The sequence below is a fragment of the Myxine glutinosa genome, chromosome 8, assembly GCF_964187855.1.
Source record: "Myxine glutinosa chromosome 8, kmMyxGlut1.1, whole genome shotgun sequence".
Classification (NCBI taxonomy): domain Eukaryota; kingdom Metazoa; phylum Chordata; class Myxini; order Myxiniformes; family Myxinidae; genus Myxine; species Myxine glutinosa.
Window position 1 is genome coordinate 78,332,123 of NC_136268.1, and position 27,069 is coordinate 78,359,191.

At 43.2% G+C, this 27,069-nt stretch overlaps 1 protein-coding gene across 1 annotated transcript in view; it reads right to left on the reverse strand.

Annotated features, from left to right (window-relative positions):
• Window positions 1-27,069, reverse strand: part of LOC137432611 (netrin-G1-like) — a 232,406-nt gene that overhangs the window by 71,947 nt on the left and 133,390 nt on the right. Inside the window, exon 8 of the mRNA XM_068124678.2 lies at window positions 23,777-23,839. Coding sequence (XP_067980779.2) covers window positions 23,777-23,839 — 63 coding nt within the window. The remainder of the gene's footprint in view (window positions 1-23,776; window positions 23,840-27,069) is intronic.

A 27,069-nucleotide genomic window follows, 5' to 3' on the forward strand; every position in this document is an offset into this window, starting at 1 on the left:
TTACAATTTATAATTACAATGATTTACAATGGAAATGGTTTTACAATCATGAAAATTGCTATGATTGTCAGGCATGTCATCATTGGGTTTTGATGTAAATTGATTGCATGGACTTTAAGGATAGCTTTACAGCCCTGCAGGATTAATGATGTATTACAAGTTACAAAGTTTGTTGGAAGGTTGCACTTTCAGTGTGATTGGATTACATGGGTCAATATTATGAATTAATTGCCATTCATTGGTACGGCATTTCAGGAATCTTACAACATTTTAATTATCAAGCACTTTGGGTACCCAATGAACTGGTTCATATCTGTCTGATCAATTTGGTTGATTGTCTCACAAATGAAGGGTTGAATTGCCTTCAGTGGTTGTTAAACTTGCATTTGTGACCAGACAGGATTGAAAGATATGTCAGATATGATCCAGAGGCAGAACGGTTATTTGTCAATTGACGGAAGGTATGGGTCGAAAGTGACGTCCATGATCAAATACCTCCGCCAGCGGACGGAACTGTTTTGGCAACATTGGGAAAAGGTTTAGGTATAGAGTTATCAGACTGATAAATGTGACTTTTGATATTATCATTTATGATATTTTATTATGTATTATTATTAGAATTTTATTGATTAATATTGATAAATTCATTGAAATTGCATAATTGAATTGAATATGGTCGACCTTGGGTTTGTTTGGGTTTGTTGTTTATTTTTGTGGGTATATATTTTTGTGTATTTTGTATATATTTTCACGACAAATTCCAGTTAACATCCTGCAAAATTTGCTCGTTTTTCTGGCCGAGTCAAAATTGCGTTGAGTTCCTATGGCATGCGCCATTAAAAGCGCCGTGTAATGGTTGAGCTCCCTTTATTTCGTTTTGGTCACGCGAATGAACAGACAAAATGACAAATGCTGCGGCTGGAGCAGTAGAAGCGATTTTTCTTTCAATTGTTTAATGATTAGTCGATATTGTTATGACTTATTGTCAATAGGTATACTAAGTGGTCAGGAGGTAGCCTTTTGCCTTTTGCTATGTACAGTTTTGCCTTTGCTATGTACAGTTTTGCTATGTACAGTACAGTTTGCTATGTACAGCCTTTTGCTATGTACAGTTTATTTTATTGTTGGTTATACCACATAGCTGTGGTGATAAAGGAAATGTTTGTTTTTCAAATAGATGATTATGATATGACCATGGTTATAAAATCATGATGATTATTATGAATGATATCATAGGGTTCCAATGCAGAATTATTGCACGAACTTGGAAAAGAACTTTCAAGCCCTATGGGATAAATTGGGTATTACAAGCGATGGAGTTTCAAAATTTAGCATGATTGAAGGAATTTGACAGTCCCATTTCAGGACTTTTACGAAAATTATATTGCCAAGAGATTTGGGTACTATTAAAAGAAAAATGATGAGATATTTTTCCCAAAGAACTTTAATATCTGCCATCCATTTTGGCGATCTCACGAATGAAGGATGAGTTGCCTTTAGTGGTTGCAAAGGAAATTTGTGGAGACCAGGCAAAATGGAAAAATAGGTTAGATATGACCCTAGGACAGAACAGTGATTCGTCAATTGACATGAGGTATGAAACAGAGGTGACGACCGATGAGCTTCGATCTCAGTCAATAGATGGACCTGGCCTGACATCATTGGGGAAAGGGCTTATGCAAGGAGTCATCCAAAATGATTAATTTGATTTATTGATGAATATTGATAAATTAATTGAAATTGAATAATTGAATTGAACTGAATAAATTTAATTGAATAAATTTAACTGAATAAATTGAACTGAATAAATTGAATTGAATATATTGATTGTTTGATTGATAAAAAGTGCGGTCTCAAGAAAGAAGCTTTGAGACATTTGCGAAACATCAATGTGCAGACAACCTTGGACGATGAACGAGGTGGTGAGTCTGGTAGTTATTTGTTATATTATATGTGGTTATTTTTGTTTGACCCCCCCCCCCCCCCCTCAACAGGACTTACTGATCCAGACTCATCTGCAACACTGATCAGTGAGATTGGGGTGTGGGAAAAGCCACAGGTAGTACCTGCCGAAAGACCAGAACAGAGTGCAGCGATTGGTTCTAGTCAACAGAGGACAGGTGAAAGAAGTGACCCATTTGAGGTAACTACCCAAGAGGGTGCAATTGGGGCACAGGAACCGACTCAAAGTGGGCAAACGATGCAACCAGCTGTTATACCTTTATCATGCTCTCCATTTCACCATACAAGGAGTAAAAGTCGTGTGATAAATGCCAATCAATCTAACGATCAATGTGATTGGCTAATGAAAGATCAAAAGTTGACTCTCTCACAAGGAGGGTTTGAGCAATGTGGTGTTATGAATTTTCCTCAGCGGCAATTTCCAGGGGCAAATCAGCAACACCCAGATCTGATGTATAGACCATGGCAGGTACATCAATTGAAGGCATTGCAGAGTAGTATGCCATCAATCAAAACAGATCCACTTCAATTTGCGGAAGAACTGCGGTTAATTGTGGAAACTCAGTTGCCCTCTGCAAGAGACATGGATATACTTTTGAAGTGGTTAATTCCTAATACCACCACTTTGAGGAACTTAATGCGTGAGGCCAACTGGGTAAATACGGAAGATGGACAGGTAGACATGCCCACGGAGGCTAGAACGGCACAGATCAATAAATTGACAGAGGCCATACAAAAATTGCCACCAGTGATGGATTGGAACAAAGTGGTTACATGCAAGCAGAAAACAGGCGAAGATGCTAGCGATTATTTGGATAGATTGCGAGATGTTTTCCGACTATATTCAGGAATAGACCGGGCACAAATTGACAATGCCTTAAAACCCCTTTTTATTAATGGTCTGTTGCCCAAATTGAAGAGTGAAGTGGAAAGACGATGTATTGCTTGGGAAGGCAAGCCAATGCAAGAAATATTGAATTACGCCTTGCATCATCAGCGGATTCAAGCCAGGAATAGTGCTGTAAATGCCGAGAAATTGATGCAACTACAGACTCAAGCCCTGATGACTATGAATCAATGCCATAGGTTTTCTGGGCAACAACGCAACAATGCAGAATACATTGGAGGAGATAGATGCACAACTGCCCTCGAACATAGGAATAAAAGTGACAGTTGTCCCATCTGATTCCCATTTGTCTCCCCAAAAAGGACGGTACAGAGAATTTTTTCGTGTTTCAGGAGATGATCAGAGATTGCAGTAGCAACTCAGGGATCTGGAGATACAGCCTAGAAATACAAGTGAACAGGTGGACAAACCAGCCAATGACAGACATCGATGTTTTAATTGTGGAAATATTGGACATTGGAAAAGAAGATGTCCGTACGTCAACAAAACACGATTTCGCAAGGGAGAACCAAGATTAAGGGTACCAGTGCTTACAGGTACCTCAGATAACGATTAGGCCTTCATTGCTGCAGATCCCAAATGCCAACAGACCAACATGAATAATTGTTCATGCTTCTTGTCTCAAAAAAATTTTCGGAGCAAGAATGAATTTTACTTTTGCTTATTAGCGAATTAATAATTAATTGATTAAATGCCAAAATTGGATTTTTTTTGGAACATGAATTAAAAGATCCAGAATTAGAGTTCATTCTGGAAGCCTCATATTTGCCAATTAATTATAAATGTCGTTTTAGGGAGTATTTTGGGCAAAACAATTTTTTACAACAAAACAATTACCAAAGTGTGGAACATTGCTTTGCAAAATTTTTTGGAAACCAAGTGACGAGCGTCACATGATCATCAGGTGGGCATTTTGGACTATTCTTTTGCGTGCTGATAGGTCAGTGGTCGACTGACATGTACATAGATGTATTGTCAAATTTGGATAAATTTATTGTAGGACCAAAAAGGGTAATTTCAATGTGACATTATAGGGTTTGTTTTCTAAAAATAAACTTTTTGTCTATTTGTGTATTAGCGTTTCTAAAATTAAAGGATAAATTTTACGAAATTGAAATGAAATCGACACCCATCTTGATCTGTTAATGATGGTTCCAATGCAAACAAATATACATAAGGCTTGGGTTTGTGTATGTTTGTGTGTCAATGTTTTTTTGTTTTGTGTGTCAATCTTACAAGAATATCCAGAAAATTCGTAAAATAAAATAGGAATATAATTTGATTATGTACATTATCTCTTTTGTCAAGGGAGATGAAATATACAGATTTGATGTGCTAGGTTATGAGCAGCCATTAATTAATAGTAAAATTGTGAGTAATTTTGGGATTCCATTTTTGATAGAATTTATATGAGAATAACAGCTATTTATGGATATGAGCTTCATAAAAAAATATGAGGGAGTACAAAATTAGCCAAAAAGAGGTCTTACACGGACTTTCCAGAGTACTCTGCTCATGGATTTTTACATATATAAATTTGACCTTTATCAGCATATAAATTGTGCTGTATGTATGGATGTGTCTTAGGCATAGATGATATGGGCAGATAGTAAAGACAATTTTGTTGCATTGAACTATTGTGAGTTTTACAACGAAATGCATTGTGAATCTTAAAACCAAGGGGCAGAGGTGAACGCGCTGTTATGTTTTTTACACTCAGAACACGATGTTACGTGTACCTGCAACATATTTTGTTAATCTGCCACACCTATATTGGCATACTGGTGTCAGTAGTATTCACTAAGTTGCATAGGAATGGATGAGCAACAGTTAAGGGGGTATACAACCACTTATTTGGATATTTTCTACAACAGTAGGGGTTTCAATAAGTGGTAGCTGTACACACGGGATTTATCAAATTAAGTTATGGAGTTTAAACAAAGTTACTGGTAAACAAAAGGGAAATGGATAGTAAATAAATTCTTCAATGCTGGGTAAATTTAATGAGATATTACAAAGACTTATAAGAGCTACTGTTCTTCCTTATAGCAGTGGGAAAAGGGAGAATTAGAACCAAATGAATCTATAAATGAATGTGATAGGGATAATATCCTCAATTTGTGTTACTTATTTGATTGTGGGTAAAGGAATTAATTTATTGTAGTGGATTGTTAACAGCAGCCTGAAAAATGTCCTGAGAGTGTGCATCCATGTAATTAGAAATCCCAGATTTGTTTTTACAAACAACATTTGGTAGAGGTCTTATGTCGACGAGCACTTACTTGGTAGATAAAAAGGTACTGCATGTTGGCAGCCACTTTTGCGGCCATTTAGGCCAAATAAATTGAGAGGAAATTGTAGTTCAATACGTAATTTACACATGGCTATTTGTAAAAAGGGAAGTTGTTGCGATGGGAAACATTTTTGAAGGTTTATTAAAGTGTTATAATATGACATGTGTCAAGGCAAACTATTGGATGGGAAAATTAGATCTGGTTATAGAATGAAGTTGCTGACCCTTTGAAGTTAATTCTTTGAAATTGATTGTTTTACTAGTATTTTGAGTTCACATTGGACATATACACAAAGAATTAAGTTAAGCACCCCTACACAACGAATTAAGGTAAGCACCCCCTAATATATATTCTTTGTGTATATGTATACATTGGCATATATTCTAAGGTATGTGAGATCAAATAATGATTGGTATGACATTAGCAATTATCCATTGATGAAATTGAGTGATCAAAGTGAAAAAAAGTGATTGGTTGAGTCAGTGATCCGATCACGTGGGTCCTACACACGTTATTGACGCAAAGATCGCTAGAGGCCTTCTCAGAACAATGACTGTACGTTAGAAAACATAAACGTCATCTACACTGTCCGTGATGGACCTATAGCTCCATACTTAAATTGAGGTGAAAATATGCCTAAAATTCCCAAAAAATTTCACCTTAAATTATTCTGAATAAAATATTGAAAACGGCATGATTGTTATGTTTTTATGTGACCATAATATCACTTCTCCAGAAAATATAGCAATATCATGGGTATATTACACTGTTTTGACGACAACAAACTTGTAATGTGCGAGGTTGTAAAAAAACGGGGGGGGGGGGTGCTTAACTTAATTCTTTGTGTATAGTTTGGTAGAGCTTTGTTAAAACCTATGGTTGTGGTATTTTGGAACGAATTCACAGATCATAGGAAGTTGATAACAATAGAAACAAATATGGACCCCGGGAGATAGGGGCATCAGGATAAGGCAAATAATCAGATTTATGTTATATATTAAGGGATTTTTCTTTAGTCACATTTTAAGAAGTTTGTTAGTTTGGTATATAATGTTGAATGTCATTGACATATAATTATGTTATAGGTATGAACATATACGAGGAGTAGCAGCTGAGATACTCCAATATTTGTTTATTGGATTAGTGGTTATATTGGCAATAGTTTTAGTAGTGGCTTGCTTGAAAACCTTAGTGACGGTGGGTTTGAATAAGATAACAAACAACACTATGATAGTGCAAGAAGCCACAAAAGAGGAAATAAACAAAGCAACAAATGAGGAAATGAATGTGGAACCACAAAAGAGGAAGACTTCTATGGCGACATGAATACTGAGATTCAACGATTGAATCAAGTAATGTTGAAAATGAATACAGTAGAGTTAAAATAAGGGCATAACAACTTGTTGTGAACTACGTCCGTTTTACAAGATTGATGAACTCATATCACCACAAGTTACGCTGTTAAAGAAAAACAAAAAGCGGGGAGGACTATGCTAATAATACATTATGCATAGTTTGCTTGTTTGCAAGATTTGTTGGGAATTAGATATTCCTGTTTGTGATTTCAATCATATATACTCATTATTAATGCATTTATTTTCTTTGAAGTTGGGTTACAATACCTGCATGAGTTTAATTTTTGAATTATATGAACCTGAAAGCAATTGTGGATGCTATTCTAAGTTTAGTAGTGAAAAACACATGTCTGATTTGAATATTATTTGTGTGAAGTTGTTATAAAATAGAGTGATTTCATGTTACAATGTACCCCATCTGATTCAATCTGTGTGGAGAGCAGATATAAATGTGGCTGAGTAAAGGGAAGACCAAATCACATCCCAAATGGAGTGATAACCACATCTGGGAAGAAGTTTGAAAGGACAATTTGTGAAAAAAATGAAGTTAATCCTGGCATACACCCTCTTTCTCAAAGAATGATGAAGAAATACTCCTTTGTAAGATGGATGTTTACCTTCACCAAGGGAAAATTATGTGACCATTTGTCTGGGTCACACTGCAACATATGGAAAAGGCCGATCACTTACTTGTGTTCAAATACCTCGAACATTCATCACATCAGCAATTGCAGGACAATGACATTTTACCTGCAACGTCTACGGGATACGGTGACGTGTGTCATTACTTCACCAACTTCCGGGGAGCCAGCATGGAGCTGCAAGCGAACGACTGCGTTTTTCCTTCACAACAGCTGTGCACGATTCTGCTGTGTGCTCCTGGTATGGACCATGGACAACTGAGTACCATGGTCCCAACATCATCATTGCGGATGCATCCGGCATCCCTGCTCCACATCTTGTTGACAAATCAACATCACATCAATACTTGCTCCATGCTCACGATGAGTGAGGAGGCAAGTCGACTACAACTGGATGGAGGCCTTGTTCAAATCTACTATGGCTCACAGCAAGAGTGGCAAGGATGCTGCATGGAGAGCAGGGTCAGTCTATGACTCTGCCCAGCTATCAGAACAGCAGAAAATTCTACGCAAATAGTGAAGATGTGATGAAGACAAAAAAAAAAAATGTTTTATGCTGAAATTTCAAACACAAGTGATCCGCCCCTTTTTTCAAACAAAGAATGTCAATATTTGATTAAAGGCAAATATTTTGCCAAATGTTGCAGATGCTTTATTATTTTAATGATGAACTGAAATTATTGCGTTTTGGTGAAGGTGAAATGTTTTGTGATCTTTATGCAAATGAGTTGAATTAAATTATCAACATAGAAAGAGTCAATGAACAAGGAAATGTATTGTGATCAAAATTCTTCCAGAATGACGGTGTATGCCTTAGGAAATTGAATTACCAGATTAGTGGTTTGAATATTTAATGTGGTAATGTTTAGATTAATGGTTAATATAAACATAAAAGAAAAACTGGGGATTGTCAGGGAATAAATATTCATATTGACAATATTGCTAGAATATATCTCAATGTAATCTTGTTTAAAGTGGAATATGTTTTACTTTACAAAGTAAAAGGAATATGTTTTACTTTACAAGATGAGCCAAGAGCATAGAACTAGAGCTAACAGGTGATCGAGAGAGTTAATTTCAGACAAAATGTGTAACGCTCTTGGACCGCCACCTGTCTATCAAAATTAGCCTATGTTCAGTTCACTGCACACAGGCTGCAAATTCTTCCTCAGCAGGTCAGAGCATTTGACCTCTTGAACAGAAATAAGTACTAGCTGGCCAAGAGAGAGCCAAATAAGGTTTTGGACAAGGGAACCAGAGACACCCTGCATGCTCCGCAACATCAAAGGAGTTTGGGGCTTTAAAACCAAGAGAAAGTTGCGATTGAAAAGCAGAGAGAACTGGGAGAGTGACGGAGAAGCAGTGGACTGGGAGAGTGACTGAACAACTTGAAGACCAGTTGACCTGATCAACCAACTGGAGACTGGTCAACAACTGAACGAGGTTCAACAAAAGACCTACAGAAGGAGCTACAGCCACGACCGACAGAACAACGTCATTAATATCTAATTCGTACATTTAGTGAAATACAGCAAAACTCTCAAAAGTGAATAAAACATTGATTTTGCTATAACGAGTTTCTGGAAGTTTCTGAAGTAGAAAAGCAGTTAATTTATTATTCTACAGTCACCTCCCTGACCAAGGTCTTTCTTGCCCAGTTGCTTAGTTTAGGTTGGTCAGCCAGCCAGCTCTAGGAAGCGTCTGGGTAGTTCCATGTTCTTTCCATTTCCTAATGTTGGAGCTCACAGTGCTCTAGGGAATGGTCAACCCTCTATAAATGTGTTTGTTTTTTTTACCCTTCCTCGGATCTATGCCTCTTCAGAATTATATCTCGGAGTTCTACGGACAGTTCCTTGGACTTCATGATAGAGTTTCTGCTCTGACATGTTCTGGCAATTGTGAGACCTCATATAGAAAGGTGTGTTTCATTCAAAATCATGTTAAATCAATTGAATTGGCCACAGGTGGACTCCAATCAAGTTGTATGGGTATACATACATACATATAGACATCTCAAGGATGATCAAAGGAAATTGGATGCACCTCAATTTAATCCATTTTAAACTAAGGCTGTAACACAACAAAATGTGAAAAAGTCAAGGGGTGTGAATACTTTCTGAAGGCGCTGTATATCTTTTATATATACAGTGCCTTCACTGAATATTTTATATATACAATTAAACTACCTCTTCACATGGGAACATGCTACCAGCATATGTTCCCATGTCCAACTGAACATGCTGCACCTGTAGTTTGTGAAAATAATGGGCAAGGTACACAGACACCTGTGCTGTACATTCAATTTTAAAATGTCTTCTTCATATTAAAATATGCAATTTGGTGTCTGTCTGTCTGTCTCTGTCTGTCTGTCTGTCTGTCTGTCCACAATACATTCGGTCATTACTTATACAATCTCAACCAAATTTGACAGGATGACTAAGGATCACACGACGGATGTTGTAGCGACTAAATTTGCCACCCCCACCCCAAGGTAGTTTTCCGCCTTCGGTGAAATCCGGGTTAAGGTGTATAAATAGCTTATCATGGCATGTGGGACAACCTACCAAAAGTAAAATATATTATAAACCACAAACACGTATGATTATATGGTGCTGTGCACACACGACTCGATTGCCAGAGAGGGAGGCCACAACGCGTTGGTATAACAAAGAGTCTTTATTCAAAGCTCGTACTTCAGCACTGGGCGGGCTCGAGCTTAGAGCCCGCATATATGTGCCGAGGCCATGCCTAGTCCCCGGGTGTGGCCGATCAGTCGAAAGGCGGGGCATGTGCTTTCGCTCCCCGCCTGGACGCTCGCGCCACCCACTGGTGCGCGGAATTATTGCCCCATGTGCCCGCCACGCGCTCCCCCCCAGAATTCCCGTGCACCTGAAGGGTGAGTTTGCGGGGAAGCCGGATGACCCGGCCGAAACGCCCCCTGGTGATGGGTGCAGGGCTGGGGGGTAGCGGGACTGGGGGGTGCCGGGGGTCCGACCGCCGGGGGGCGGCCTCGACGCGGAGGCAGAGCTGCTTGCGGGGGGTGGTCCGGATCGAGGTGGGCCGGCTTGAGGCGGTCCACGGAGATGCGATCCGGGGGAAAACCGCCGATGTCGATGGTGAAAAATTTGTCCCCGGTCTCCAGCATGCGGAAGGGCCCGTCGTACGGGGGCCGTAGCGGTGCCCGGTGGGCGTCGTGCCGGATGAACACGTACTTTGCTGTGCGAAGCTCCGGGGCGACGTGGGAAGGCGGGCAACCATGGTGTGCCGTCGGCACCGGGGCGAACCTCCGGGCGGTCTCCTGAAGGGCGGAGCGCTGTTGCGCCGCGGACCAAGGAGCCGTGGAGTCGGGGATAAATTCACCCGGTACCCGCAGTGGTTGCCCGAAGACCAGCACCGCCGAGGACGCGCGCAGGTCGTCCTTGGGCGCCGTCCTGAGGCCCAGCAGGACCCAGGATAGTCTGTCAACCCAGACGCCGTCGCGGAGGCTGGCGCGGAGCGCGGCCTTCATTGAGCGATGAAAGCGCTCGCACAGGCCATTGGCCTGGGGGTGGTAGGCCATGGTGCGGTGTAGTTTCACCCCGAGCCCTTGCGCCACTGCGGCCCAGAGCTCCGAGGTGAACTGGGGGCCGCGGTCAGACGAGATGTCCGAGTAGGCACCAAACCGGTCAACCCAAGTGGTGATGAAGGCTTGCGCCACATCAGCCGCAGACGTCGCCGCCAATGGGACGGCCTCCGGCCACCGTGTGGTGCGGTCCACCATGGTGAGGAGGTGGGTGAACCCCCGCGAGGGGGGCAGAGGTCCCACCAAGTCGACGTGCACGTGGTCGAACCGACGCTCGGGCACCGCAAATGGGGCCAACGGGGCCTGGGTGTGGCGGTGGACCTTTGCGCGCTGGCACGCGAGGCACGTCCTGGCCCAGTCGCGGACGTCCTTCCGGAGGCCATGCCAGACGAACTTCGCCGCGACGAACTTCTGGGATGCCTTCGTGCCCGGGTGGGACAGGCCGTGGATGGCGTCAAAAACTGGGCGCCGCCAGCCAGCAGGCACGATGGGGCGAGGCCGGCCGAGGGAGACGTCGCATAGGAGGGCCGCGCCCGCGGCAGCGAACGGCACCTCGGTGATGCGGAGGCCCGTGACGGTGGTCCGCAAGGCCTGGACACCGGGGTCGGCGGTCTGGTCCTCCGCCATCTGGGCATAGTCGACCCCTAGGTGGACGGCGAGCACGACGGACCGGGAAAGGCAATCCGCCACCGGGTTATCTTTGCCCGCCACGTGACGGATGTCCGTCGTGTACTCGGACACGGCAGAGAGGTGACGCTGCTGCCGTGCTGACCATGGCTCGGCGACCTTTGCCATCGCGAACACAAGGGGCTTGTGGTCGACGAAAGCCATGAACGGGTGGCCCTCCAGCAGATGGCGGAAGTGTCGGACCGCCAGGTGGAGCCCGAGCAGCTCGCGGTCGAAGGTGCTATAGCGGCGTTCGTGTGGGCGAAGCTGGCGGCTAAAAAATGCCAGCGGTTGCCAAGCACCACGCACCCACTGCTCGTGCACCGCGCCCACCACGTAGTCCGACGCGTCGGTGGTGAGGGCGATCGGTGCATTGGGCGCCGGGTGCGCCAGCATGGTGGCGTCGGCCAGGGCCAGCTTTGCACCCGCAAACGCCGCGGTCATCGGCGCCGACCAGGCGATGTCACCTTTGTCCGGCTTGCCCCGGAGGGCCTCGTGCAACGGGCGGAGGAGCTGGGCGACGTGGGGCACGAAGCGGTGATAAAAATTTACCATGCCCAGGAACTCCTGGAGCCCCTTGATCGTGCGGGGCCACGGGAAATCCCTGACCGCCTCCACCTTGGCTGGTAAAGGGACGGCCCCGTGCCTGGTGATGCGGTGCCCCAAGAAGTCGATGGTGGCGACGCCGAAACGGCACTTGGCGGGGTTGATGATTAGGCCATGCTGGCCCAGGCGTTCGAAGAGTGTGCGGAGGTGGAGCAGGTGCTCCTCCCGGGACGCGCTCGCGACCAGGATGTTGTCCAGGTAGACAAACAGGAAAGGTAAGTCGCGCAAGACGCTGTCCATAAGCCGCTGGAACGCCTGGGCCGCATTCTTCAACCCGAAAGGCATCTCAGGAACTCGAAGAGGCCGAAAGGGGTAATGACGGCCGTCTTCGGGACGTCGTCCGGTTGGACGGGAACCTGGTGGTAGCCCCGGATGAGGTCCACCTTGGAAAACACGGTCGTGTTTGCCAACCGGGCGGAAAAGTCCTGGATATGCGGGACCGGGTAGCGGTCGGGGGTGGTGGCATCATTGAGCCGGCGGTAGTCCCCGCATGGCCGCCATCCTCCGCCGGGCTTCGGCACAATGTGCAGAGGAGAAGCCCAAGCGCTGTTGGAGCGCCGTACGATCCCCAGCAGCTCCAGCGTGGCAAACTCCGCTTTCGCCACCGCGAGCTTCGTGGGCTCCGGTCGGCGTGCCCGGGCATAGACCGGCGGCCCGACCGTGGGTATATGGTGCTCCACCCCGTGTTTATCGGCCACCGCTGAGAAGGTGGGTCGCGTGAGGGCCGGGAAACTGGCGAGGAGGCGGGTAAAGTCGTCCGCTGCCGGAAGCGTGCAAACTAAACTCGCCGGGACGGAACCTTCCAGCAAGCCGCTTGGCAAGCCCCTCGGTGAGCCGCTCAGAGAGCCGCTCAACGAGCCGCTCAACGAGCCACTCAGCGAACAAGCGAGCGAGCTAAAGGTTTCGGCCTGGACGAGCCGTCTGCGCTTCATGTCGACCAACAGCCCATTCGCACATAGGAAGTCCGCACCGAGCAGTGCCATTGGCACGCTGGTGGTCACGAACGACCATTGAAAGTGCTGCCCTCCGAACCGCAGTGAGAGGCAACGCTTCCCGAATGTGCAGATGGGTGTACCGTTGGCGGCAAGCAAAGCGGGGCCCCGGCCCGTGGTTTGCTTGTCAGATGAGGAGGTGGGGAGGACCCTTACCTGCGCTCCTGTGTCGCAAAGCAAACGGCGCCCGGACAAGGTGTCCATGATGAAAAGGAGGCTACTGGAATGGCCGACGCTCATGGCCGCAAGTGAGCGCCGGTCGTTTCCCGACCCGTCAAAAGAGCATGGCGGGCGACACGTTTTAGCCTGGCGGCCGAACCTGGCATGGTAGTAGCACCAGGTTTGCGGTGGTAACGGCCGCGGCGGCGGTGGTGGTGGCGGTAGTGGACAGGGCGTAGCAGCGGCCACGAGGGAAGTCGGTAGCGCTGGAGCCTCCGCGCCGGGATCCACTACGGCAGCACCGTACACCGACCGTGTGTCGCAGGCCGCAAAATACTTGTCGGCCTCTCCAGCCAGGGCGCGGGGTTCCTTTATTTTGGAATCGGCCAGCGCGAGGCGTACCTGTGCAGGTAGCTGGCGTAGGAAAAGCGCCCGGAATAAGACATCCGGGGGCTGGTCTCCGAGCAGGGACAGCATGGAATCCATCCGGACGGATGGTCGTGTGTCGCCGAGGGCGGGAAGATCCAGGAGGCGGTTGGCCCGTTCGATCTCCGTGAGGCTGAACGTGGCGATGAGGAGACGTTTGAGTGCCTCGTACTTGTTGTCGCCTGGCGGGCGCCGAAGGATGGACACGACTCGGGCGGCAGTGCCGGGCCCGAGGGCAGCGACCACGTGGTAGTACCGGGTCTCGTCTGCCGTTATGCCTCGGAGTTGGAATTGAGCTTCGGCTTGCAAAAACCAAACGTCGGCGTGCGCTTCCCAAAACTCCGGGAGTTTGACTGCGACGGCGTTGGTGGCCGTGGCGCGTTCGGTGGTCAGCAACGGCTGAACCAATCGGGGTCACCAGTGTGGTGCTGTGCACACATGACTCGATTGCCAGAGAGGTAGGCCACAACGCGTTGGTATAACAAAGAGTCTTTATTCAAAGCTCGTACTTCAGCACTGGGCGGGCTCGAGCTTAGAGCCCGCATATATGTGCCGAGGCCAAGCCTAGTCCCCGGGCATGGCCGATCGGTCGAAAGGCGGGGCATGTGCTTTCGCTCCCCGCCTGGACGCTCGCACCACCCACTGGTGCGCGGAATTATTGCCCCTTGTGCCCGCCACAATTACATATTTAAATAGTAGCTACTGTTAAGAATAATAACGATAATGATAACATGACCCCCTGCTGCTCCGGTAGGAAGTGAGTGTACTGTATTGTAAAGAAGCAATGTGTTTATCTTTGTGACATCTTTAAAACTAACAGGCCATCCATGACATAATCATTTATATTTGAACTTAAACAATACAGTTCTTTATTTTCCAGTCCCAGCATGATTATTTATTTATGTAACAACTTATCCATGAATCATATATTTTAGTTATACTGGGATTATATTATATTCTATAGCTAACAATGTTAATCTGATGACTATTTATTTGCTTCAACATGTCATGCACTCTTATGGGTTGTCTATTCAATGCAAACAAATACAATTCATCATTGAAAATGCAGGGCTCTAAATTAACACATTCCAACTTGCTCAACTCCTTCAAACTGCAGTAAAAAGTAGCAATTTGACAATTGCAGATATTGGAAAAAGGAAACAGCTTACAAAATACTGACCATAGTATCCACTCCTATGCACCGAATATAAAATCCTGGGAAAACCCAAGATTATAAAAACTCGTTATCTGTTAATCTTGGCAAATATTAATATATATTCCTGGTGTAATGTGGTTTGCTTGGTCATCTGAGCACATGGCTCGTTATTCTGGGATCGTTTGTTGAAATTTCATATGTAGTACCAGGTTCATTTGCCCATTGCCTACCATTGTCCTTGCAATTCACATTAAAGTACACTGATGTTTCTTCTTGTACTCGTCCTCTATATGATCCATGTACAAACTCTTCCACAAGCCTTATAATGCTCAAACAAAAGTTTACAACAATCAATACGGTGACAAATATAATGAGTGAGAGATTTTATATAACTGGTGTATTATTAGTCCCCTACTGGTGTACACCGGAAGGGACTATAGGTTTGCACGCCGTCCCTCAGTCCGTCAGTCCGTCAGTACGTCAGTACGTCAGTCCGTCAGTCCGTCAGTCCGTCAGTCCGTCAGTCCGTCAGTCCGTCAGTCCGTCCGTCACGCAAAGAACAGTTTTCCGGACTGTTTTTATAAACGCTTAATGCTAATGATGTAAAACTTGGCACATGGTTTCCTCATGATAAGTTGCAGATCAAGTTCGAACTTCACGACGTTTCGATCATTTTTGACAAAGTTATGGCACTTTGAACTTTGGGAATTCTGATAATTCTGATGATCCTCAACTCAGTGCCATTTTAAGTTTTAATTTCCTTTAAAAAGGATTTTCTATGCAATAATAGGACCGATTGAGATCAAAATTTCACCATAGGAGGGACTCGGTCTGTAGAATATTTTAATGGTAATTATGACGTCACAGGTCACGTGGTTCGGGCGCCATATTGTTTTTCGTGACAACACGAAAACCCCTTTTTCTCTGCAACGGCTGAACAGATCGAGGCCAAACTCTGCAGGCATAATCGCATACCCATGACGAACAAAAAAGTCAGCGAGCATGATGTCATGCGTCACATGGTTTCAGAGTTATGACGTTTTTAAGCATGAACCTTTAAAACCGAGCCCCTCCCTCATTTTTGATCCAATCGAGGGGAAACTTCACAGATCTGTTCCGCATGCCAGTCTACTAAGGTGTCCTTTTGGAATTTGCGATAGCTCACGTGGTTTGGCAGATATCGTTAATTAAACGAAAATATTTTAAAAATGGATATCTCTTGAATCGCTTTATTGATCGACGCGAAACTTCATACTATAGTAGACGTCATGAAGAGTAACAAGTGTGCAAAATTTAAAGATGATTGGATGTACGGTCTGGAAGCTAGAAGTTGTTATTGCGTGAAGAAGAAGAGGCGTCAAGTGTGCTGATTTAATTATTTATCACATGTACAGACTGAAAGCATCGTTGGACACGACCTGTCGCGGTCATTTTAACCTCAAATAAAATTCTAATTTAAGATTTGTCAATAGCTGAGGTATACTAACAAACGAATAAAACAGATTTGGTCAAATTCTGACTTTTTAAACTCGATCGCATTTGACAGAGTTGTGACAAGCTGAGGAAGAAGAAACCTCGTATTGGCTTCTCCAATGTGCCATAAAAAAAATGGATATCTCTCGAATCGCGAGTACCTCAGACCGTGAGTTGGTAATAATTTATATAATTCACACAATGCAATACGTGCAGGCCGCTCCACGGAGCGACCTTGCGGGCTTATCAACGAGGCGAGGCGTGACACACGTGTCTCAGCATACCTCATATCAAGTTTGAAAACCAGCATCAACCATGCATAAATTTGCATATTCGATCATTTTTGACAAAGTTATGGCACTTTGAACTTTGGTAGGGGACATGTATTGCAGCGCAATACTCAGAATGCTTGTTAATACTAGCAACGGTACCCGCGGGCGGTGCTTCAATTGGGAGGCCCAAATGAAAAGGCAAAATATCAGAAATTGAAGGCTTTTTTATTTTAAACGATTCATATAAACATCCGTTCAATCATATCACACGCAAATCATCAAAATCGAAACAGTATTTGTAGAATTTCAACAAAAGCCACATCACTGTTCATATCGGTAAATATTATTCCATCGTGTTTGGAAAAACTGGAAAATTGGAAAAAATTGGAAAAATTGGAAAAACAATATAGCCTATTTTACTCCAGGGGGTCCCAGGATTACCCACCCAAAATTGTGTTGCGATCGGTTCAGCCGTTTTTGCGGTACCTGGGAACAGACGGACGGACAGACAGACAGACAGACAAACAGACATTTGGTGAATTATAGTAAGAGTCTCAACACATCAGAATGGATTCGTCTCAAATGATACATGGAGGCCTAGTTTTGCAACGACTCACTGCGAAGCAACTTTTGGAAAAGGAAATAAATAACTGTTTAACACAACAGTCATTTCCTGTGGTCACTTGTACAACTTTAAACCACTACTGTTACATAGGAAAAGCAGATGGGATAATGATGTGTCAAAATGTATGCACCAGAGAAACACCACCCTGGTACATCATGACCACATGGTCTTGTGCATTACCTTGAATGAATTGTGTGAGCATGTTTGGATTGTGCAACAATGATTGGCATTCTTTGTCGTTGTGTATATAGTATATGACAATATTATGAATAACACCTTTTTTCATGCTAGAGTAAAACTGGCAAGTCTTTAGGAATTTCAAATATTAACAAAGCCTGGGGAGGGAAGTGTGGGCAGGGGAGGAAGCACAGCAACGCCATCAGACATCGACGCACACCAAATAGCAACCAGACAAATACCGCCCTCTGCTGTTAGCAAATTTAACATCAAAATCGCACCGATTCTTGGATAGGTTACACAACACAAATCTGACTCAATAAGTGAACGGTAATGCCATATTTATTATTTTCTCAGTTTTGCATTTGTTTTAAAAAAAATCCAAAATCCACATACCATGTATCACTTGGTGTAACTATCCTATTCTTAACCAAAGCAGTTGTTTTTGGCAAATGCATAATGGACCAGGATTCAATTATGAATTTGGCTCACTGATGAAGCCCAGCTGTAGCCCGACGCTAAGCTGGAGATGAAGCTCAGGGGGTGGGGAAAGGGGAGGGGGGTTGGGGGGCAGGATCGTTGAGAACCCGATCATATATATATAATTGGGTCGGTGAGAATTATACATTAAAAAAAGATAAAGCCGCATCCAACCAAAAAATAACTCGATCAACTCTGATATAATCTAATAATAAACTAGAAAGAATCTGAAAATGCAAAGCCCATCAGCATCCGCTTTGTATTCACCCATATTCTTCTTCGTCGATCTCTTATGCTAAACATGACGAAAATAGCTAAGAAAAAAAATACAAAATGAAAATTTATGATTTTATGCAACCTTGACCTTTGACCTTTCGATCTAAAAAAAAAAAGCTTCTAGCTTTTGATTGATGAAACAATTCAGTGAGAAAATTTTTGATTCTATGCAACCTTGACCTTTCGATCTAAAAAAAATTCAACGTCTAGCTTTTGATTGGTGAAACAATTCAGTGACCCAACATGCCAATTCTTAAAATTTCATGTCAATTGGATGAAAATTGATGATTTTAGGCAACACTGGCCTTTTGACCTTTTGACCCTTTGATAAGATTATTTATTTGTCTTCTGATATTCTCATAATAAAAATTTCCTAAAACTTTGATGACAAAAGCTCAAATGGTTATATTACATCACCTTCGTCAGCCAACTTCTTCTTCTCCTCCTTCTCTTTCTTCAGGGCCACAATTATACCCATGTTCTTGTGAGGTTGGCCGGGTGGAGGAGGTTTGGCTCAAGCCTTTCATGAACTGGCTGCTTAGGCCTGGCGTTTGATGAAGGTTAGGACAGGCATTTGTAATTTGGCTAGGGTGCCAGAAATAGCTGGACCCAGATTAGAATTCAGGCTAGACAGCTTAGAGCTGAGTACACATACCTTTAGGCCATCTTGCCACCCATCTTCATTGGCTGACTTTGCTGCTTATATATGGCGTGACAAAAAATAAAATCACCTCCGCTTCACTGCAAAGGTCAATGTTGGATTCTTTGGTTTAAATAAACCTCCACATAAAATGAGTTGAATTGAAGCGTTTTGAAAGTTTTGAATTATTCTCTCTCATCTTTCAACATCACCATAATGCATCTTATCAAATTGCTTAAACTTTATTTATGTATTAGAAGATGTAATTGTAATTCCGGATACCACCGGGTGGCGCTATATGATACACATTTACATAGAGAGAATTGAGGTCTTCCTACTACCCCGAACCCCCTCCACTAGATATGCTATGTTATTTTTGTTTGGATGCACTTTTTTCCTTAAAAAATATATATATATGTACAGGTTGACCCGAAACAGTGGGCCCCAGGAAAAGTTTAATAACTTTAATATTAACAAAACAAACCTAACAACATTTTCAGATCATATTACTCACTGTCAAGATATCACTGGAAATGTCAATTGTCTACAAGTAGATTTTACAACTAAACAATGAATTTACTGACTACATTGATGTTTGATAATATGCTCCAAATGGGCACCATTTCGCTCAATGCAGAAGGCCACATGTTGTGTAAAGTTATTATTGACTTGGATGCATTATTCCTAACCAATGGCCCATATTCCAGTGGTGATAGCTTCGTGAAGCTCTGGAAAGGTTTGTGGTCATCCTTCATACACCTGCTCTTTCAAGAAGCCCCAAAGGAATAAATCAGGAGGATTCAAGTCAGGTGAACACAGGGACCACTCCACCTCGGTTATTCGACTGATGACCCTGTCTTTGAAGTGCTCCTCCAGCCACTACAGTGTCCGATTTTCACAGTGAGGGGTAGCCCATCCTGCAGGAACCACTGTTTGCTTCGGTCAACTCCATACATCTCACCCAGGGCTTCCCATAATTTTCCCAAGACTTCAATGAAACATTTGTTATTCACAGTCAGTGTATTTATTTGCCTGTCCTCAAAACCAAAATGGCCCAATTATTCCATGTTCGAGATAGTGAAGTGCCCTGCTTGGGTGGCTGAGTGAAGTGGTCTTTGCAACACAAAGTCAGGATTTTCACTTCCCTAGAAAATGTCGTTTCTGCTATTCACATGACCACATATCATCCAAGAGGTCAAGATTCAACTCTATTGCATTCAAAAACGAATTACACATGGTCATTCTTACTAGCATATCATTCTCTGTCAACTTCTGTTTGATATTTATGTGGTAAGGTCTCAATGGCGAAGTTCTTCATCAGAATTCTCCTCAATGTTTCATTGCTGATGTTGAGATCTTGGCAGCGATGCTGAATGGATTTATTGGACTGCGGGCGACTGAGTCAGAAATGGCAGCAATATTCTCGGGTGACTTTCCTGATTTTGGTCGACCAGAGTGACCTATTGTGTTTGGTGAATTAAAATTCAGGATTGTGCCACGCTGTCTAAATTTTTTTCACAAACCTTTGAATTTGGTACTTGCTGAGTGCTTTCGTTGATGCAAAATGTGTGCAGAACAGGCGTTTTGGCTGTAAGAACGAATTTGTCCACAGATAGGTTTCTACAGAAAATGACATTTCTTTAGGGGCTCACAACATGGTGTGTGAATGTCACAGATTCACAAAACGTAGCAGATGTACTCTCCCTTAACTCGGCTCAGACCTCCTGAAAAATGAATGAGGTTGAATGAAAACTGTGAAGGTTAATAAACTTTTCCTGGGCCCACCGTTATGGGGTCACCCTGTATATATACGAGTATGAAGATGATTAATGAAGTTTTCTGACCTGGACAAACGTCATAATGATACCTTCATGACGGCGTGATGAAAGTAGCCCCAGAAGGGCCTCTTGCAGTGCAACGATGCCAAAATCAAATCCTCTCAACAAACAGATGAAAAGCAAAGCTACTGACGAGTTTTGTCCTTTTGGGGCTCGTCAGGGCCACACATCACTGTTCCATCCACTTTATGGCTTTTGAAGCATTATGGCTTTATACTGGTTAATGATGCACCCTTAACTTTCATCCAGATTGGAGAACTTAATTGTCATCTTTATGGAACTCCAAACACTAAAAATAATGCTAATACCTCCTGGTTGTGATTCGTGGGGCGGAAGACAATGTGTCCATATGGCGGATGGCATTTGGTCCCAGATCGTGCAGCAACAGCAATAATGGGACTCGATCTGGTGTCCTCACATATCACAGTTAGGGGTATATCATTAACCAGTATAAAGCCATAAAAAATATACATCTATGATCTGAAGAATCCTTCAGCTTGCTTACTGGTGCTGATTGGCTTGCTGATTCAATGACAATCGGGATCATCAACTGGGAATTGTCTATCATCGAGGTTTGGACCCTTTAATTTCAGATCCTCTCTGAGCAGCGGGTCAGCAATGTTATGGTAGTTTATCCAATCCAATTTGTTTATCCAGTTTATCCAATATGAAGATTATCCAATCAGTCAGGGATTTAAAAAGTGGGAGGGGAGAGAAATAGAAAGAGAAAGAGAAAGAAAGACAAAGGGAGAGGAATACCTTATTTTTGAAAACGACAATCAAAATAATCAAATGAAAGCTTGTACAGAAAATAAGTGAACAAATTAAACAGTTAATTTCAAGATGGCGTGCATAATAAAAATTGGACCAGGGAGGGTCAAGTGGTGAAAAGAGTATGAAGTCTAAGCCTTATGACAGCAGGCAAACTATAAGTCTTTGTAAAAGCCCATAGAAAGAAAAGACCTGTCTACAATTAAAGAAGAGCAGACTCCATGGCTTCGCCCCCCTGTCATGAAAAGCCAATTGTCCCAAGCATTTATACATCATTCCATCCATGTGTGCTTAAGGAAAAACTACAGGAGCCATTGGCCATAGTAGAGAGCACAGTATACATGTCTTGTTTGGTTCAATAGATTAAAGGACTAAACCTCAACGAGTATGTCTCAATGCAAACTTAGCTTGGAGTGGAGTCCAAGTCAATTATGAATGTATGGAGCTAGATTATATTTCTGCTGGAGGATTTCAGAAGATGAGATTTACAGATTTTCAAAAAATAACAAATTAAGGACTAATTTGACATTCGTTTCAATTTATATTGTATCGTATGCATATTGGGTGTGGAATCATTAATGGAAGGTCTGACTATATACCACTGATTATGGCAGGTTAGGTGTAAGTTTAGGTATAGATTTCAGTATGTTAGGGTGTCGGCCAGGGCAGGATTTTGCAATCCATTCAGTTTGCTGGCCAAAACTCACCAACTCATTGGTGAAAGACGTTCACTAACTATCTTTAAAAAGTTCACTAACTATTTGGTATCTTGAACCTTCAGTAACTTTTGCTTGCAGATGGGACACCCCGTATTGCATCCACTGAAGGGCAGCACAGAAAACCTATCAGACAGTTTATAGTCAATCCAAAAATCGAACCCAAACTATATACAGCCCAAGTCAATGCTAATTACATCCCCTTATACCATCATGTCAGAAATCCGTTGGATTAAATTGGACCTTGAAAATGTGGCCGACTTCAAAAAAGCTGTTTCGTGATAGAAATGCAGTTGCAATTTGTGTGTAAGAGGAACCATTCGACATGCATGTGCAGCAACAGCATTTGTTAGCGAACGTGTTTTTTGAGATAATGTGCCACGTTCACTGAATTGTTCTTTGCATACGATTACAATTCCATCTGTTCCACGTTACTGATAGTAACGTGGAACAGATGTGAATCCAGGAATCAGAAAAGTCATTTGATATGAAAGACAACAATCTGGTCTGTTGACATTTTTGGGTAATCTTTTGCCTGCGGGCCAGCGACAGAACTGCCTGACCCCACATCCCAATATACACTTTGTAGAAGCACCTGTTTGCCTCAAACGGCTTTTAAAGTTGTTTAAAGTCTTGGCCAAATTCTGAAGTACCTACATCCAAAATTTGGGGGCCTCTAGGTGCTATGGTTCAGCTGTGAAAGAGTAACAAACAAATGCACAAACACTTGAAATAATTTATAAGATTACCAGGCCATAATACCTCCACCAAGTTACCAATTTGTCATTACACCGCACATGCGAAGCGAAAAGCCTGGTTAAGCAATCGGTTCACTTCTGTCTCTGTCTGTCCATCCGTCCACAACCATCATTTTATGATCGAGGAACATCGATTGCACATGCGCAGAGAGGATTGAGATAATTCGTCCCTCTGTGTGCCTGGTTGGCAGTCAAACAAAATAAAAAATCATTCCAAACCAGAAACTTACTTTTTTTTTTAAGGACATCATAATGGACGAATACAACAGCCACAAATAACTAATGTAACGTGTTAGATAATGTGGTGTAATAGCCGCTGCATCAATGGTGGTATACTTTGGGAATTAATTTTTTATACGACCTTTACAATCTTTATTTTGTTGAAGTTTAATTATATACTTGGTGATGTACAAGACAGCTTCAATGGCACGAAACATCCGGATTTCTTTCTAAACTTCAGATACAGCCTTTGAAATCATTATTTTATTTAAATTGAATATAAACTTAGACACTGCATGGGTTAAAGTGTTCTATGAACTCTCTAGTTTAATTAGAGATTTTCTGGAAGGATACCTCATTGGATGTCAATATCCTATGGAAGGGGAAAGTGAAGGACCAGTGGGAAAGGGTGAAGATAAATTTGTATTGCAGACTATTTTATCCTCACCAAAGTTGTACAAATGGATTATTGCATCCTTTGATGCATGCATAGGAAAAGAAAGAAAGGAAAAACAGTGCTGCTTCCAAGAGAACATGGGGTGTTCTTTTGATGATTCTTTTGAAGCTTGAGCGGTAAAAGTAACTAGTTGGTATCATGCCGAGTAGCTCATCACGCTGTTTTGTTCAGCAAGAACGACTTTCATTCAGGGCATCAAAACACATTCTCGTCACTCTTAACTGTCCAGCCATGATGGGCATTGCAGTGCAGCCATGCATAACAATCTTTGAGAAACAAGACATGCCCAAAAGCATGTGCTGGGTTTTAGAACCACATAGCAAAGCCACAGAGCACACTGTAACCCACCTGTGCTGACATCATGCGCCTGCTCCAGAAACGCATCCAGCTTAGGGAGCAATGGCGTCGCAACTGCAGGGCAAATTGGGGACGGACACAATACTTATGAGTCAACTCAACAGATATTAACAAAACAGCAATTGTCTCATATGCAGTGTTTCCAGAAAAAGATTTTCACTGTTTTTTTTTTTTTAATTCAAGAGAATAAGAATTCAAGAGACAGTCTGTCGCTATATGTATGTCACAAAGTAACATTATTGAAATATCAATAATTTTTTCCTTATTTCTGGCAAATTCACAGTTGTTCTTTGCACACGATTACAATTTGCAATTGACTGTCCTTCTACCAAACAACAAGGTATTCAGCTCATACCTATCAAATGTCTCATGATAATTCAAGTCTAATGTCCCAGCAAGAAACATGGTAAACTTTTCAATTTTACAAATATGTCTTATTAAAGACCCAGCAAATAGAAATCCAGTTCCTGGAACTTCTGGCTTCATTATCAGGTATGTCTTATTTCGACAATTAACATGTACAACCAACAGTTCAAGCAGGTCATCATTCCCAAACTCCCAAAATCCAGGCTCACCTGTTCCCTCACTGTTTCCACTTTTCTCCCACCTGTGGAACCAACTTTCTCACGAAGGAAGACATCATCGCAACGATGGGTTCCATGACTTTGCTTGGAATTGCAAATAATAACCTCCCTGGTCTGTAGTTAATATATGTTTTTGTACCCTTCTTGTAGACTGGAGTGATATACTGACTTCCAGGTCAACAGGAAGTGGCCAAAGGAAAAGAGCACACTTAATAGGGCAGACAATGGGGAAGCAACAATGGCAGAGCAGGATTTGAGAACAAGGGCACTGATGCCATTGGGGCCCATTGCTGAAACAAGTTGAGCCAGGAAAGAACTTTATTTACTTTCTAGGGTGAGAAGCACACAAAGTCCAGTGGATTTGGGTCCGAGGGGATAAGATAGCGGTGCATTAGGTACAATAAATTTGGAGACAAACAGAGTTTAGACATTCTGCCATATTCCTGGCAGATTTGAAGTAATGTCATTTGAGGTGAGGGAAAAGATGGAGGTTGGGGAAACCGAGATGAGCTTGACAAGGCACCACCATGACTTGGAGGAAGGAGACCGGTTGGAGAGTTCAGCCTTGAGGTTTGCAAGATGGTGTTTGCTGGAATGCCTCAGGATGGACACATACTTGTATGATGCCTTACGGAATGAAGTAAACTTGCCCTCAGTCGGGTTTAAAATAAAAAAAATTTGTATACAACACCGAGGCTTGTGAAAGAGCTAACATTAATCACATTTTAAAAAATCAAGCAGACACATAAAACATATGATAAAGGGAACGGGAGACAAGATGGGGATAGAGGGGGAAGCACACAAACACAACCATTTGAGAGCAGGGACATCGGGAGATCTGTGGGATGGAGAGGGCTTGGGGGGAGAAGGCGTGCGAAGGGGATGGGGTGGGAGAAATAAAAAACACATGGACACTGCAAGGACTTCCAGTAAAGAAGTTGGTATTTCACAACAGTGGATCTGGGGTGAATTAGCGAGGGTAGAAAAGATCAAGGTTTTGGATGGGGGTGAACAGCTGTTTTAAAGACCTGGAGGGAGGAGTGGGATTGAAGAGAGACACAGGGACTTTGTTCCAGGGCCGGGAGAAAAGGGGAATGAAAGAGTGAAGGTGAGCAGAGAGCCTAGATTTTGGCAGTTTAACCACAAGAGGGTTGCTGGCAGATCTTGTGCGACCTGTATGAATATTTGGGGGACAGAGCCCAGAGAGAGCTGGGGGAGCAAGGCCAGAGAGGAGTCGGTAGAAGACAAAGACAACCAACTTGCCTGTGGTGAAAGAGTGAAAGGCCCTCAGAATCTGCTTCATCGCGGGAGATTCCAATGATTCAGAAAGATTTGGTTTCAACAGCGTGAAGCCGAGCCCGGTGTGAGGCAGGAGCACCGGACCAGAGGGGAGAGCAGTATTCCATTGAGCTGCGGATGAAAGCCTTGTATGTGGTGAGGAGCTCAGGTGTGCCAAGGAAGGACTTCGCACGACGGAGGATGCCCAGTCAGTGACTGGCTTTGGAGGCCAGCTTGGAAATGTGGTTTTCCCAGGAAAGATCATGGCAGATAGTGAGACCCAAAAGCTTGAGTGACATGCCATTATGGTTAGCTTTTCATGTTGAGAAACCAAGCTGTTTGGCCATAACTGCTTCTCCACAGGATTCATGCAGCAATCCCGAGAGGATCGATAGGATAGCCACAGGCTGGAGGGGATAAACTGATGCATGAGAGACTAGAACAGCATTCAGTGGAGAGCATACCTCCGCCTGATGAACAGTTTACATTTTGTATCTCAGAGTAGACCAGAAAATCACAATACAGAATCACATTTAATCAAAATCAATCACAGGAATCACCATAGGTCCAGTCTTTCATACTCTGATATACCCCATGTTTTTGGACATATCACTCAATGGAGAAGAATCACTTTAAAAATTATACGAGCTGGATCCGGATTGGCACCACCATCGGAATGCCCTCTGGGCTCCCATTTGTGATTTTTCACACCATGAGACAGCGCCAAGGCCTGGTTTCTTGTGCTCCATCGGATGATCAGTTTCCACACTTTTATCGACACACAGACCCATGTGTCTTCAATTGATACGATCACTCTAGATCGCCTCCTTTTGGCGGTGATGTTCCGTACATGCTGTCAAAGCGTTCATTAGGCCGAGCATACAGTGGGTTGTTTGCCATTGCTCTTCCCAACAGTCATTGGTGCAGGAATTTGGAATTTGGCATGAGCAACCACATGCATTGGCATACTCCTTTCAAAAGGAACCGTGCGATTTTTTTTAACATCCACGGTGAATACCAGCAGGCATGGCACCCAGCTTAACATCTCTCTGAAGGATGGTGTCCTCATTGATGCCCTACCTTGAATAACCAGGACCATGGCAGTTTATCATCAAGTCAGGAATTGAACCCAAATATACAGGTAAAAGTTGAGTATGCCAACTCTGAGCTATTTGCTGGGAAACCCCTATTTCAATTCCACTCTGAGTACCAGTATCTTAGACTTTGTGTGTTCGGAAGGTTGCCGCTCTAGATTATGTATAATTTAATCAAAATTTTCCTTAAACATTGTTCGTAATAAATCAATCTCAGGTAACATTACATTAAATAACTAGAATGGCACTCAGTAGAGAGCATACCTCCACCTGGTGAACAGTTTACGTTTTGTATCTCAGAGTAGACCAGGAAATCACAATACAGAAT